This window comes from Dendrobium catenatum, unplaced genomic scaffold (assembly GCF_001605985.2).
Source record: "Dendrobium catenatum unplaced genomic scaffold, ASM160598v2 fragScaff_scaffold_72, whole genome shotgun sequence".
In the NCBI taxonomy this organism is placed as follows: Eukaryota; Viridiplantae; Streptophyta; class Magnoliopsida; order Asparagales; family Orchidaceae; genus Dendrobium; species Dendrobium catenatum.
Window position 1 is genome coordinate 1,132,076 of NW_021318534.1, and position 15,896 is coordinate 1,147,971.

The 15,896-nt window shown below is 32.4% G+C and overlaps 1 protein-coding gene across 1 annotated transcript in view; it reads left to right on the plus strand.

Moving 5' to 3' along the window:
* LOC110108491 (protein GRIP) overlaps positions 1 to 15,896 on the plus strand; it is a 57,072-nt gene that overhangs the window by 26,159 nt on the left and 15,017 nt on the right. The window contains exons 10-14 of the mRNA XM_028695664.1: positions 1,669 to 1,797; positions 1,883 to 1,983; positions 5,891 to 6,024; positions 6,113 to 6,210; positions 6,273 to 6,392. Of these exons, the coding sequence (XP_028551497.1) occupies positions 1,669 to 1,797; positions 1,883 to 1,983; positions 5,891 to 6,024; positions 6,113 to 6,210; positions 6,273 to 6,392 (582 nt within the window). The remainder of the gene's footprint in view (positions 1 to 1,668; positions 1,798 to 1,882; positions 1,984 to 5,890; positions 6,025 to 6,112; positions 6,211 to 6,272; positions 6,393 to 15,896) is intronic.

Sequence of the window (15,896 nt, forward strand, 5' to 3'; positions counted from 1 at the left end):
AAAAAAAAAAACTGAAATAATCTTCAATTTTCTTTGGGTATGACGTGGAGGGGAGGCCAATTAGGCTTGATTTGAATTTCCAACAAATCAAGAGGATGGAGGGGAATTGATTGCCTAATCAATGGGAAATCCCATTATTGGGGCCGGCGGTAATGCTGGAGAGAGAGGGGTTATGGAAGGGGGGAAGAGAGTTACCAAATATGAAATGATGACTAGGAAGTTTGAAATGAAATCCAATTAATTTAAATTTAACTAATTGGTTTCATTCCCAAACTTTCAAAAAATAAAAGTTTCAAATTTGGAAAGAAAATTTGAAAATTGAAATTTCAAATTTCAAAGAAAGGTGGTGAGAGGAAAAGTGGGAGGTGGCCGGCGCAAGGTGGTGGCCGGCTGCAAGGTGGTGGCCGGCAAAGCTTGGGTGGTCGGCGGGTGGAGTAAGGGAAAACCGGAATGGGGAGGGGGCTCGGCCTCTTCTTGCTTCTCTTACCACTTGGTGTCTTGGTGGTGGGGAGACAAGGATTAAGGATCTCAAATCTCCGTCGATGTACACACGCGAACTCACAAAGAGAACACACGAGAACTCACTAAGAGATCTCTACGTCATTGAACTCACAAAGAGAACAAACAAGGGGAAATTTTCTTTCATTCATCAATAATCCAAATACAATGATACAAGCCTTATATATAGGCTGACAGAAAAAAAATAAAAGCATAAAGTCGAAAATGCCCTTGGGCTACAATAAGTGCTACATCCCTCATAGGGGTACAAACGGAAACATGAAATAAACTAATGAAAAAAAGAACTAAAGCATCACAGATAAAGGTTCTGAATCAGGGCCGCCTATCGTCGTCCCCGGCGATGGTACACATGTCGAAATCTGATGCCCTCATCAATAAATCTAGTGGTGGGATTGTGACATTGGGTGATCAAGTTGTTAAAAAAAGTACACATTAGATATCTTAGGTATATTGTTCAAAGCAATGGTGAAATAGATGAGAATATTATTGTTCATAGAATTCATGTTGGATGGTTGAAGTGGAGGAATGCATCGGGCTTCTTGTGTGATAGAAAAGTACCTCTCAAACTTAAGGGGAAATTTTATAAGATGGTGCAGAATGTTAGCCATTAAAAAGAAGCATCAAATTAAGTCAAGTGTTGCAGAGATGGAGATGGTGGATGAGTGGCTTTATATTTAGAGATGGAATGCGAAATGAGTATATACGTGAAAAAGGTTTGAGTAGCTCCAACGGCAAATAAGATTAGAAAGTCGTTTTGGATGATTTGGTCGCATAAATTCTCAACCTTCTTATGACCCCATTAGGAGAGTAGATGTATTAGATCTGACCCATGTTAAAAAATGTTGAGATAGACCTAAAAATTCTTGGTTAGAAAGTATTAAAAATAATTATTTTTTAATTACATATTTTTTTAATTTTAGATATTTTTTTAATTTTATTTAAATAAGAAATTGTCTCTTAACCAAACTCAATGGAGAAAAAAGATTCATTTAGCCGACCCCAGGTAGTGGGTTAAGGGTTTGATGTTGTTTCTATAATTTAAACTTGTGTAATTTTGTAACTATCTTTGATGGAATTGTAAAATATGTTTAGACAATATTGATAATTATATGTTTTGAAAGATCATTCTCCACCATCCATGATTTGCAGATCAACCGTTTAGAAAAGGAATTTTCTGCATATAAGGTGCGTGCTCATGCTCTTCTCCAGAAGAAGGATAATGAACTAGCTGTAGCTAGAAACCCAGAGCAATTGAAAGTTCATGAGGAAGCAATCAAAGTATGTTACTTTCTTTCAATAAATAGAATAAACATATTTATAGTGGGCATTACCTTTTCATTTGTTGTTTATATTTTTACTTTAGGATGCTAAAAGACAGTTTGCAATAGCTGTAGAAGTAAGGGATAGCGCCATTAAAGATCTTCAAGATGCATTGGACAGTCATCGAAAAGAAATTGCTGCAAGGTAAAGAATGTGTTTTTTCAATTTGAATAAAAACAACCTTTTTTAACAATCTTTTGGTTTGATTTTTTCCTAGCAATAAGAAAATCCTTCTAAACTGAGGTGTTTTCCTTGAGTTTATGTTGTGATAATGAAAAGTGGACATTCCTAAAAAGTAGACAAATGCTTTTGGTTCAGATTTAATTATAGGATGTTGTTTGCTATAGTCAATGAATACTTTAACTGTTGCTTATTTACAAGTTTTTTGCTCCAAAATGTAATTCTAAATCCATTACAGTTATTAACTCTTATCTGCATGCATATGTAGCTAGAAATTCATAGAAAAGATTTGAATGCTTGCCCCAATTGATGTTGGACAAGCGTGAATTTTTTGTCATCTCATTAATATTGTATTATTTTCTTAATTCATAATTAATCTTTATTTATCTTTATTTTTAATAAAAATACTCATGTGTGTTTCTCTAATAAAGTTATTTATTTACTCTTATTTAGTAGGATTTTCCCTTCTAAATAAGGATCAAAGGGCTATGTAATAGTGAACTATAATGATTGTGATTATTAGAATGAATATTTGATGTTTTGCATTGCTTCCCCCAAGGCTATGTGCAGGTCCTCTTCTTGCCGTTATCTTCCTTCTTCCTCAACCTCAAGGTTTGTACAAATCTTTCACAATAATTTTACATCATTTAGTATCAGAGCTCAGCCTTGTCTTGATAATCATAATTGACAATACAACAAGATGATGATTTGCATGTATCTATGAATCATATCAAATGCATCATCTTATGACCCCATTCTAAATCATAGAAGTCCCTCCCCCCCATTCTTTGCTTACTCATCCTGCCCCAAACTCAGACCTTGTTTGTAGATGGAAACCCCACCCCTTAGTTTAGCAGTCATTTTATTGGTATCCTCTACAATATCATCCATAATCATGCCAACAATTCTCTTCATAAAGCCTTCCATAGTTCCTCCATCAACGTCTTAAAACTTACCATCAGTTTGAATTTCAAATTGAAAGTTAGATTTAAACTTGAAATTAAACACTTGAATTGAAATATATATCCTAATATCCTTCCACCTTTTACTCGACAGTTTTCTTTGACCACCTTGATCGAATGAAACTCTATCAACTTAATTTGGTTTAGTCCAAATGGATTGGCCATATTCAACTTGATTGACCTAAGCCGATGGAGCCTAACCATGTAAAAGGGTTTCTCTTTCAGTCAATCCTACGAAGTAAGAGCATTAGATTTGTCTATTGCTATGCATGATGACTTCCAAGCTTCTAGAGATGCTTTTTTAGGGCTTTAATACTATTTTTGAGGATTTATGTGCAGCTTACGCGTTTTGCTGCTGATAGTCAGATGGTGTATTTGTTCCTGTTCGTCTTTTCCTAATTATGATTAATTTCTCATTTCTCACCTCTTCTTTGGGATGTCTCTCTTATTTGGGATGAATTTTGCTAGCACTACAATATAATCGAGGACCTCTAACAACATTTCAATCCTTAGTTATGACTTATTATGTTTTTTAGTTAGACTTATTTAATGTCATGTTTATATTAGTGTCCTTTCATGTTATTATATTTTTTATTATTAGATTTAAATTCTACATGCGATTATGGCTATTATCATATGTGGTATGCAAATCGTTATTATTAGCTCCTAACTCTTACTACCTCCTTTCACCACTCATTTTGGTTAGCTTTCAAAATCTTCATAAAAAAGAAAAATGTGATAAATTGATATTAGAATTAAAAAAAAATTGAAATATGAAATAAAAAATAAATTAAAATAAGTTAAAAAATTAAATATTCAGAATTCAATTAAAATATGAATTCAAAATTCAAATTGGTTGCTCTTATCCTATTCTTTTTTTTTTTTTAGCCTTTAAACAATCATTCTATCAATATCCTCAATTTCCTCCGTGACCTCCAAAATCTCTAAACTTATCCTTTGTTTAAATTTCAAATGAACTCTGAATCCTAATTTGAATTTTGATAACTTGAATTCAAAATTTGAATAGAAACTTTCATCTTATTCACCTTCCATTTTTGCCTCCACAATTTTTTTTTACCACCTTGTTCTTGTCAAACCCAAATATCATTGACCCAAACCAAACCAATTAATTCATCCCAATAAAGCAAACCTAGCCCAAGCATGAGCTCAAATGGAATAGGGGATTAAAATAAATAAATAAATAAATAAATGAAATAGGGGAAAAAAACTCCTTTTAAGTCAAATATAAAAATAAAAGCATCAAATCAGTTTATTAATGTGCATGGAGATTTTCAAGCTTCTACAAATATCTTTCTTAAGTTGAGAGTATATCCTTGAGGATCTATGTTGAGTGTCTCCTACAAATATTGTTGAAGATGTTGTTCACTTTCATCTCTTTTTCCTTATTGGTTTCTTATTCATTGCCTATTCTTCTGGTTGGTTTCCCATTCATTTCTCATCTTGGAGGTGGATTTCACTAGCTTTAAATACATCTGAAGATTCTTCAGTTCTACCTCTAACAACATTTCAATTCTACTCTATATAATTGTTCAGAACTTCCACGAATTGTTGCTTTGTAGTTGTTAACTTTAATCTTTGGTCATAAGTCACTGTGTCATCACCCTTGCAAGTCATTATATTATTTGTTATTTGATTAAATTGTCTATGGGCTATGATTGCAATTAGGTGGTTGTCCATGGACTAAAGAAAGGGCTTTCTTCTTGCATCCTGGATTTATTCCGCATCTTGCTCCTAGCCTTGAAACTCTACTTTCTCTATTTACCCCGTCTCTCCTCGTGAGTCATTCATTCATTCTATCTCTTTTTTCATCCTTATGATTTCTTTACACTGGATTCTTCCCTTTCAACAATTAGGTATCAAAATGTGCTACGAACTTTGCCTCTATCGCCCCAGTCATCATCCACTTTCTTGTATCATTTCAAAATTATATGGGCAATTCTTATGTTTTATGCTTAGTCTCCTGAAGCATGAAATACTACTCTAAGAAGTGGATATTGTTTCTGATATTTTGGTTTTATACTTCTACTCAGCTTTTGAAATAGAAGTGAGTCTACTGGCATCAGCATCAATTTATTGGCAGAGAAGAAACATTTTAGTTCCTCTTTAAAATCAGGCTTTGATCCAAGCCCTTCAAAAGAATTACTATAGTCCAAAACCTCACACTCATAATTGAAATGAAATCTAATATCAATGGGTTTGGGGTAAAATTACAATGAAATTTGGTCCTTAAAACATAATGGCTGAGTGGTGTTTGCAACCTGTTGAGGACTGTGTCTGCCTTATATTATTTCATAGCGTGGTTATACAATTCCCCATATACATGTATGATTATGCACAAACCTTGCTATGCCATTGGACATTTTTGAAGCTATTCAGCCCAAGATAGTTGAAAAGCATGGTATGCATTTATGAAAACTAAAACCCTACCCAAAATATTTTAAAATTGCTCAATGGATCGGTAAAATTAACAACTGTGAACAAAATTATGCAGAATTCACTCGAGTCTTTGAAATTTCTTGATAAAAGTCCATTTTCTGCATCATCGAAAGATGGAGTAGTTTCAAGAGGGTTGATTCTCTACTAGAATGGTCCAAAAGATAATGCATTCATTATTTTGGGCGAGTCTTCTTCCACAAATGAAAGGACCATGACTGGAGTCATTTGGATCAAGATTTTATTATGATATATAATGGAAATGAAGGTCAGGTTGCATTGGGGGTCTGTGATTTTAGCTACAGATGGTGTTTTAACTTAGAAACGGTGCAAAAAACAATATACGTCATCTTTCAGCCCCCTTTACATATATTCAACTGTTGCGCTTTGAACTTCTTAGCACAACGCTCTGGATGATATATCAAGTGTGTCAGTTTAATCTTTTCCTTTTTCAGAGATGCTGCTCTTAGGGGTGCTGAAAACCAGATGAGAATAATTACTATGAAGCTTGATTCAGCTGCAGCTCAGCACCAGGCAGAGAGAGAAACATGGCAAAGTAAGCTTGACAATGTAGAAGAAAGCTGGAGAGGTAATATTTTTATAAACTTTCTTTTGATTGATCTCTTAAGGTTGCAAATTATGCATATATATTTAAAACTAGAATGAAATGCTTGCAGTAAGATATGCTACACTAGAAGTTGAAAAATCTGATCACACTGGGAGTGATGTGCTGAAGGAGTTGGACGAGTTTAAGCTGCAATATAATAAACTCAAGGTCATTACACTACTTTTCTAGCATTGGTAATTTTTTTTACCTGATGTTAAAATTGTTTGCAGGAAGAACATGACACTTTTCGCAATATTGCTGAAAGAACAATTGAAAAGAAGGATGAGGTGATTGTAAAACTTTTGGAGGATAACAAAAATCTTTCTGACGCAATGGGATCTAGACCCGAAGTACGTTTATTTAATACCTTCTTTTATTTTACATCTCTTTTTAATTTGTTTCTCTCTTATGAGTGCTGCTTTCATACTTTTTTCTTTTATTTATACAAAAATGTTCGACGTTTGGACACTGATATGTTGAAACTTAATTGACCTTGGTATGCCATAAATGATGAGTTGGAACCAAGTGGTTTAAATGCAAACTTTACGGTAGAGCTATGCCACCTTCCTATTTAAAATTTTGTGGATAACTTTAATCTAAGATTAAGGCTACTAAAGCCTTAACTGCTAGCTGCTTATCAGGAATGAGCATGAAAGGAATTGAGAAAGGAGTTCAATTATCAAATCCGTGCTTTTATTTTTTCTAATTTACAAAAAATTGCATGAATTTCATTTCCATCTCTTTGTATTTCATCCCAAGAGGGACTATTAGATCAAACTAAATTATTATTTACATATTAGGTATCAAGATATGGGTATTACATAAACAATTTTCCCTATAAACCTAGGGAAATAAATTCTTGTCTACGCAAATTCGGATATTTCTAGTTATTTTGTTGTTTACATTTCAATAAGTCTTATAGTTTGGCTCACAATGTTGTGAGGCAATTAGTCTTTTTCATAGCTGCATATGTAATTTGACTAGTTAGAGGTTGAGGAAGAAGAAGAAGAATAAGATAGAAGAAGAAGAAATCTGGTGCACATGCAAAATTTCTTATTTATTTTAATTATCATTATTGAGCTACACGTGTATCTTGCAACCAATATGATTGAATATGACAAGAGCTGCATATCTTCGATGTGTTCAAAGCATCAAAACTATCTAGGAAAGACATCCAAAATTTGATTCTATCGAAACAATGAATAATAAACATGACACTGTGCAAATTTGATTTAAAATGCATCGGTGATAGATGTTGTGGAGTGAACTTTTGAATTGTATAAAAATATAGGGCTCTATAACCCATAATAATGCTTAGATTTTCTTTGATATAAAATAATAAAACTTCACTTAATATACACAAGTATACGTGCCAAATCAAGTAATAAAGTGATAGAGTAGAGTGTCGAATTCATGAGGAGGTATGTTTACTTGCAACAAACTACTACTATTTACTCTAATTATAATAATTATTTTACTAAAATAAAAATGATAATTATGGAGATTCTATCACTGAATAAAACATTAAAAATATTGGATATAATATTTAATAAAAGTGTTTTGGATTGATGAGTATAAATTTCATATCTTTCCTAATGAGACCCTAGCATATGCATCCCTAGATCTTTGTCGAGTTTGTAGGGGTGAAAATGATATATGCTGACCTCCTACAATTATAGTATCTCCATAAGAACCTAGAATATTTTATATCTTATGTTTAGGCATGCAAACATCCTATCTCAATATTATTTGTTCTTGTATTCCTCCGTTGAGGCTATACATCACACTATATTTTAATAACATATATAACCACTATATGCATTAAATATCAGAATAATATTGAAAATACCATTTAAAATTTATATAACAAGAATATTTGTTAGTACAAACTTATTTTCATTAAACTCATGAAATAATGAAAAGACAAGAGAGTGATATCACTAGAAAGAACCAAAGTATCACCTCTACACTCCTCCCTTAACTTACAAAGTTGCTTAAAAAAATACAGGCTAAATACTTCAAATGATTGTATCTTGTATTTCCTTAGCCTCTCTTAGATTTTACTCTAAAAGGGAACTTGAGAAGTACTGTAAAAAGAAGTACTGAATTTTATACAGGTGATTGAACTCTCTTTCAAACATAACATCATAATTATTTATAAGACAACACAAAAAGGCATTTGGTGTTGTGGCGCTTGAAAGAGTGGCGTCGAAGGGCCATTGAAGTGAACTGACGCCTCGGCACTAAAACTTTTGCACTGCCGTGATGTTTGCTGATGTGGATCAATTACTTAGTGAACAGTCGTGTCTCTTCACTGAGAGAATGTGAACTTTGAAAGTTACAACTGCAATGCTGCGGTGTTGTTGACATTCAAGTGCTACGGGGCCCGAGTGGCAAAAAATGGGGTCAAGGCATGAGAAATTGTGACGCCACGACATTTGAAGGCAGAATCCGGCGCTGCCAACCTGACTTTTTGATGCCACAGCACTGGTAATGCTGTGGCAATGGCTGTGTTGCCGCCGCAATGCTTGCAAACAGAGAACTCGGTGCTGCAATGTCCAATTTGTGGCGCTTCGGTGAAGGTCAATGAAGGTGGCGCTACGATGTTGTTTCATCAGACGCCTTGACGCTATAGTCTCCTTAGAATTTTTTTATTTTTTATTTTTCTTGCACAAAAATAACTAAAATAACTCATTTTCATTGAAATTAAAAAAAATATAAAACAATACATAATTTACACTTATCAAATTCTCCTCAACTTAAACTCTTGCTTGTCCTTAAGCAATAAGAAAAATTACAATTTTGATTAATCAAATAATCAAAAATAAAAACTGATAGTTTAAAATCACTAAAATATAAATATAGGATCATATATCATAGTCTAGAAGTAGTGAAAATGAACAAAGTTATAATTTCTGGTTTGTAAAAATACTAACAACTATCCTAACCAATTACCCTTTTTATTGCTTAATTTGAATTTACATATTATAAATATAATCAGTGACTTTTGAATTCTGAATTGAATAATATAGCTTAAATATTTGATGTGTTTGTAGTTAAAAGTAAAATTTCATTAGTTCACCATCATTTGTACTAGTTCTCCTATCTTATCATTTGTGAATTTAAGTGGGTCAGATTAGACCGAACCACTATAAAATTTGGTGTGTTTGTTCTTATTATTTTTTGCACTTTTATTTTTATGTAATTTACTGTGTGGTTGACAAGCTCTGATTTTCTGCTATCGTGAAATTAATCTGCTTTCACATTAGGGGTTTAAATTGTCTGTTTTCAGATATTGAGAAAGCTATAAAAAGATTTTTTTTGTTAAAGAAAATTTTAAATTACCAATTTACCCCTCTTGGTTAGCCTTAGGCTTGTTCTTAGAGGTCTCACAACCTCCTCAAACTTTCATGTATGTCCTAGTTTGGCACAGCTATCACACCATGGTCTATGAAGAGGAGAAGAGTTGTTTGCATATCTAGAGTTTTCGGTGTTTAAACGGGTAATGTTTGGGGTAAAAGGAAGAGATCTGGCTATCCATGGACATGGTTGGATTTCCTCGATTGAAAGAGAAGATGAATATTGGACAAGAGCTACTGATGGTTGAAGAGAGGCTATCAGCAAGATGATGGTTACTGCCGATTGAGGGCTTGGAAGAAAGAGAGAAAGGTTTGTCGTCGTCATTCAGAGAAGGCTTACGATTTTTCTAGGCGCTGATGCCAGGAAGAAATTAATTATTTAGAGGAAAATTTAAATTCTATTCCTTAGAATCATTACATATAGATACATTTTAGGAGAATAAACATAAAAATGAAAGACATTTAATCTAATCAATTATAATAATCATATCCCACAGATCTCCAACTATAACCCTCGGATTACTACTCACAGATCTCCAACTGCAGCCCTCTAATTGCTGCCCACAGATCTCCAACTGCAACCCTCGGATTGCTTGCCACTAATCTGCAAGTGCAGCCCTCATATTGCTACCCCTGATTGTTGACGTGGTCTCCTCTTGGCTGCGTGATTCAACACTCACCGGCTGCCAAACAAAGGGATCTTAAGAAGGTGCAGATGGAAATTAGATGACCAGGTTAGGAAAGTAGATGTATTAGATTTTATTTATGTTAAGAAAGTTAGAGGTAGACCTAAAAAGGTTTAGTTAGAAATATTATAATTGATATTTTTATTAGATTTAAATGAGAATTTGACTTTGATAGAACATAATGGAAAAAAAGGATTCATATAGCCGACCCCACAGTGGGATAAATTTTTGTTGTTGTTGTTGTTGCAACATCTGATTGGAAAGTCAAGATCTTTCACCCCAAATTCACCATAAAAGTGGTATGATGCCAAATTTTACAACATTTGTGAATTATTTGATTATGAACCAAGCATTCAAAAGTAACACCTCATAGACATTCTAGTTAGTGAGATAAATGATTCATTAATTTGATGTAGAAAAACTCAAATCAAATGAATAAATTTTTTCATATATTAAAGATATCTTGAACAATTTCATTGAATTTGGATTTTAAATAATAATGAAGAATTTGCTTTTTTGTAGGGATATTGCAACTCGTCTATTTCTTCATAAATTCTGATCAATGGCCAAATTTTCATGAAAAATATCAGATTAGATCACTAAGTTTGTAGATCAACTTTAATAAGCTAAATATTGCATGGGAAGGTAGCAGCATAATACATTAATTGTAGAGAAAGCTTTTTCCACATAAAAGGATGGTAGTCTATCATTATATTATATAGAATTGCAACAAAATTGAAAAATTATTAAATACAATTATATGAATTAAAATTAAAATTAAATTCATAAACTCATTTATTATTATATATAAATATATATTTCAAAAATATATTTATATTTTTAATAGTTTGAAAAAAAGATTGATTGTATTCTAATACAATTACATAAGTAAAACAAAAAGCTTAAGAAAGATATAAGGTTAATTACACTTATCTTTGTTGTAAATAGTCAATAGTATGCATAACTCCCCTACATTTTCTAAAATTTCACTTAGCACTCACTTTTGAATCTCTTAGTTAACGGATTGGGGTTAACATGTTTTGTAATATTTAATATGGAAGTAAGTGTAATTTCAGAAAATGAATTGGATTTAACATGTAATGTGATATCTAAGAATAGGGGAGGCAAGTATAATTTTAGAAAGCGCATGGAAAGTATATGTATAATTGACTATTTATTATGTGAGGTAAGTTTAATTAGCACCCTGCGTTTTAAAAAGAACATTATTGTAAAAGTCAAAAATTATTTTTCATTGTACAATAATCTTATTATTATAGTATGATGTACCTTATAATTCTAATTAATTGTTATAATTCTTAACTTTATTTGAATTTAGGCTTTTTTATAGTGTTATTAATTATAGAACTATCCTAGTATAAAAATCAGAATAAATTATTATATCTGATTTAATCTGTTGATTAACTATTCTATAATTAAATAACAAACATGAAAAAGAATAAGATCATACACATTTTAATCATGTTATATATTAATTTGATAATTATTCAAGAATCTTTGTCAATTTAATCTGGCCATGGATCCCTCCGGTGTTCTTAGCAATGCAAGCTTCTCCACGATGAGCTGAGGGTGGATTTAAAGCTATTGAGGATGAGTCATGGAAGAAGAGATGCATTGGAAACCAGGACTTCCCACATAGGCAAGAGAGGGCAATCAATCTGATTTTACCTGATCTATGTAGGATTTAGTACCATTATCTACTTGCCTATTTCAGGATGTTTACCCAACCTAGGACAGTTTTGATATAAGCCATAATGTTATGCGTGTTATGATGAGATAGTCAATGTAGGCAATATTATGGATTATATGAAAAAAAACCTTCATATAAATTCAAAATATTTGGAATAACTTGTATAAAATTTTGTAATATATAATGATGCTTCAACTAAGATGCTATGAATTGACACATAATCCATACTTATCACCTTCCTCTTGGTGCAAGAACTTTACTCCATTGAGGCTGAATGTTTTTAAAGAAAGAGTAAGATATTTTTTGTTTTAATGACAATGTAGTAAAATTCATCCTCCTAGGAATATATCTCTAAGAAGTGACAAGGGAATGTATTCTAATTAGGAGATGAATGAGGTACCATTCATATAAAGAGATCCAAAAGGGGCAAATAATACTATATATATCACATCCATAAAGAGTCTTATTGTAGCTTCAAATATTCAAACATATTTAAAATATATGATCTTTATTCTAAAATTTATGAATAAAGCTGAATGAAATGTGGGCAATATATTCTAAAGTAAATGTAATTCTAATTGAATGGAGATGATCCTTACATCTATATATATGTGGTTTTTTAAGGCAGGCTATTTCATTTTCTTAGAGGTTTCTGCTAGATAATCTTCAGGACTAACCTGTTAGACCGGTCCAATTTGAATTAGGGGATTCAATTAAATATTGTTTTGGAGGGAACAACTCAATTAAATATTGTTTTGGGAGGGACTCAATTAAATAATGCGTTGGGAGGGAACAAATATATTGCTTTGGGAGGGAACAACTCAATTAAGTATTGCTTTTGGAGGGACTCAATTAAATATTGCTTTGGGAGGGAACAACTCAATTAAATATTATTTTGGCAGGGAACAACTCAGTTAAATATTGCTTTGGGTGGGACTCAATTAAATATTGCTTTGGAAGGGAACAACTCAATTAAATATTATTTTGGGAGGGAAAATTTGAATTAGGGGCTGTTTGGAGATTTTGTAATCTTCTTTGCTTTAAATAGTTTCTCTAGTAAGGGTTAGGATTTCATCTTGAATTTGGCTGAAATTTGAGATCTTTTAGGTTTAGGGTTTTTTTTGGGCTCTAGCACCGTCTAGAGATTTGGGAGAGGTAGATCCTCCTCTCAAATAGAGGATCACTTGTATCTTGTTTTATTTCTTCTCTTAGTTTGATTTCTTCAATAAAAATTACTGTTTTGTTGATTTTCCATGGGATATATGGAGCATTTTGCTGTTTTTCATCTCTATTGATAGATTTACTTGAAATCTTCAAGTGTTTGCTATCATAACCATGGTGCATATTAGATCTTGGGGATTGATGTTTTTAAATAAATTACAGTTGTAATATTTAAGAACATTCTTAATTAAACACAACAAGTGCTATGGATTGATCATTGTTAGGTTTGGTTATAATTTTGGGTATTGTTGGGAGATGATTCCTTATGTTGGATTGCAAAAAAGGTCATAAGTTGAGTGAAATAAAAATTAGAATGTTAAGATTGATTTATGACAAATATAGGAAGAATTAATTAAAAAAATGATTATATTAAAAGAAATGTTGGAGTGACATTTATAAGGACAAGACAATAAAAATAGACTTTATTTGGGCATATACAACAAATGATAGAATGATAGAAAATACGTAAGTTAGATGAGTAGATAAAATTAATGATAGAGAATTAGGAAAATAAAATCATAGACTTAAGTTTGAATTTATTTAAGTTGTTCAAAATGATTTGAGATAAATATTGTCTTAGATAGCATACTTAATAGGAACAAATGAAAATCAAGGATTCATAATGTTGACCATAAATAGTCTGGATAAGTTGGCTGCTGTTGTTGCTACTTGTGGTGAGGATGATGCTAGGATATGAATGGTTGACATGGTAAAAATCTCATCGTTCTATCATCCCAAGTCAACCTAATGGACCCAATCTACCAATGATGGAGGGTATTCATATCATAGTGATCAAAGAATTTGATATCAACCGTATATTGCCCCCCTATTAGATATTCATGTTGATTGGGGCGACAAATATGCTACGAAGCACTGACTGACATAGTATTGGGAGGGGCGGACCTTTTTTAAACTAAAAATTCTATATAGGTCTCTTTTTTCTTATTTTATTTGCAGGGTAGGATAATGATTAAATGGCCTAGGTTTTTTATAGGTTTTTGTTTATAAATACCCAAGCCTAAGGTGAGAGGGGAGTTTTTGGAATTTTTCTGTTAGGTTGCCTGAAATTGCTGGGAGAATTCCTTGTTTTGGGTGGTTTCTCCAAGATTTGAGAGGTGGATGGGTGGGCAGGAAAATCATAGCTGAATCTAGGACTCTTCCACAATCGATATTTGGAGCCCCTAGGCTTTCTAGGTTGGCTTGGCGAGTTCCGTCCAGTGATTTTCCAAGGCTGAGAACAGTGGCCGACACTATTCCTGTTGGACTGGGTGATACAATGCATGCTAGTTTTCCAAGGGTAAATTGAATTTTCAAAAAAATTTGGCAAGGTGCTAGGGGCAGTAATAGCCAAGGCGTTATGAATTTTTTTGCAAAGTGGTTGTTCAAGGTGCGATAGTTTCTAGTTGAGTAGCATCATGTGTTTTCCTATAAATTCTTGGAATCCTTGATCCTGCAGATTCTAGTCCAAGACTTTTTTGATTTTCAGCATACAATCTTCGACTTATTGAACCAAGAAACTCCACTTGCAGGGTTCTCGATTTTTTAGTGTTCTTATAATCCTGAAATATTTTTTCTGTTGAACAATTTATTGCTGTTTATGCTTGGATGACCACAAGGTGGACTGCTGGAACAACCAATCAAGCGGAGTTGTTTTTTCAGTTCACATTTTGATGTCTAGAGAAATCTCCTATTATGTTCTCTGCTCTCTGTTGTTTGGATTCTAAATTCTAAGAGTTCAATCACTTAAATAGCTTTTTGTTTGGATTGTAAATTGTTAAAAAAAAAATTCTCGAAACTAACTTGGTTTGAGAAAGTAGAGTGGGGTTTGAAAAAAGAAAATTAGGATTTTTTAGTAGTTTTCAAATAATATTGAACCAATAATTTTCTTATGTGACAAATTACAAGCATTGTACTTCTCCCTGGACTAATTATCTCGCTTCACTCCTAAAGAAAAAAAAGGAAAAAAATCTCTCATTCCTCCTTAACCTTCTTTTTCTTGTAATCTATAACATTTTCTTCTTTAGTTGAAAGGTACTTCTCATCCTTGGGCTTCTTTTTTGATGCCTTGTTCGACCATTCTTCTCTCGCTTGCTTCCTCTATGCTGCCTTCTTGGCCTTGGTTGTCATTTGGTTTTTAGCAATGAGAGAGAGAGAGAGAGAGAGGAAAGGGAGGGAAGCAAAGGAAAGCTAGGAAGAATGGAAGATTAGTTGATTTTTCTATCATAATTTGAGAAAAGAACATTTAAATTTGAACATGTTGTTTTCCTCATTAATGGAAGCTTAGTTGATTTTTTCAGCATGATAATTTGAGAAAAGAACATTGCAATCTGAATATTTTATTCCTTATAAATGATTCTATTAACACAAGGACAAAATGCATTTTCTTTGACAGGGTTTTTATCCAAAAAATGGCCCCCTCGCATGTGACCAAATTAATCTTTAGAATATTACAGTCATCCTATGTAATCCACCGAACTGAAAAATTGATACAAAAAATAATCCCGATCTAATTTAGGTAGATCGGGATTATTTTTTTATAATAATGGACTAAATTGAGATCTATTTTGTATCATCATTTATACACTAGGCATCATTTTGCTTCAATTTTGTATAGTTGAGATACTAAATTTTAAAAATGTGATACTCTAAGATTAAATTGACATATACGAATAATTAGAGGACTATTTTGAAATTTAATTGATCATTTATATCTTGAGGGGCTTCATGCAACTTACACTTTTTTTTGTTGACTGTGAGATACAATTATTATAGTCATCTATGAATGTTTACTGCACTTATTTTTGTACTTTTCATTGCCTTTGTTTTTTTGCCTGTTTTGTTATTGGTTTTTCCAGTAGTTTGTCAAGTTAAAGTATTTTA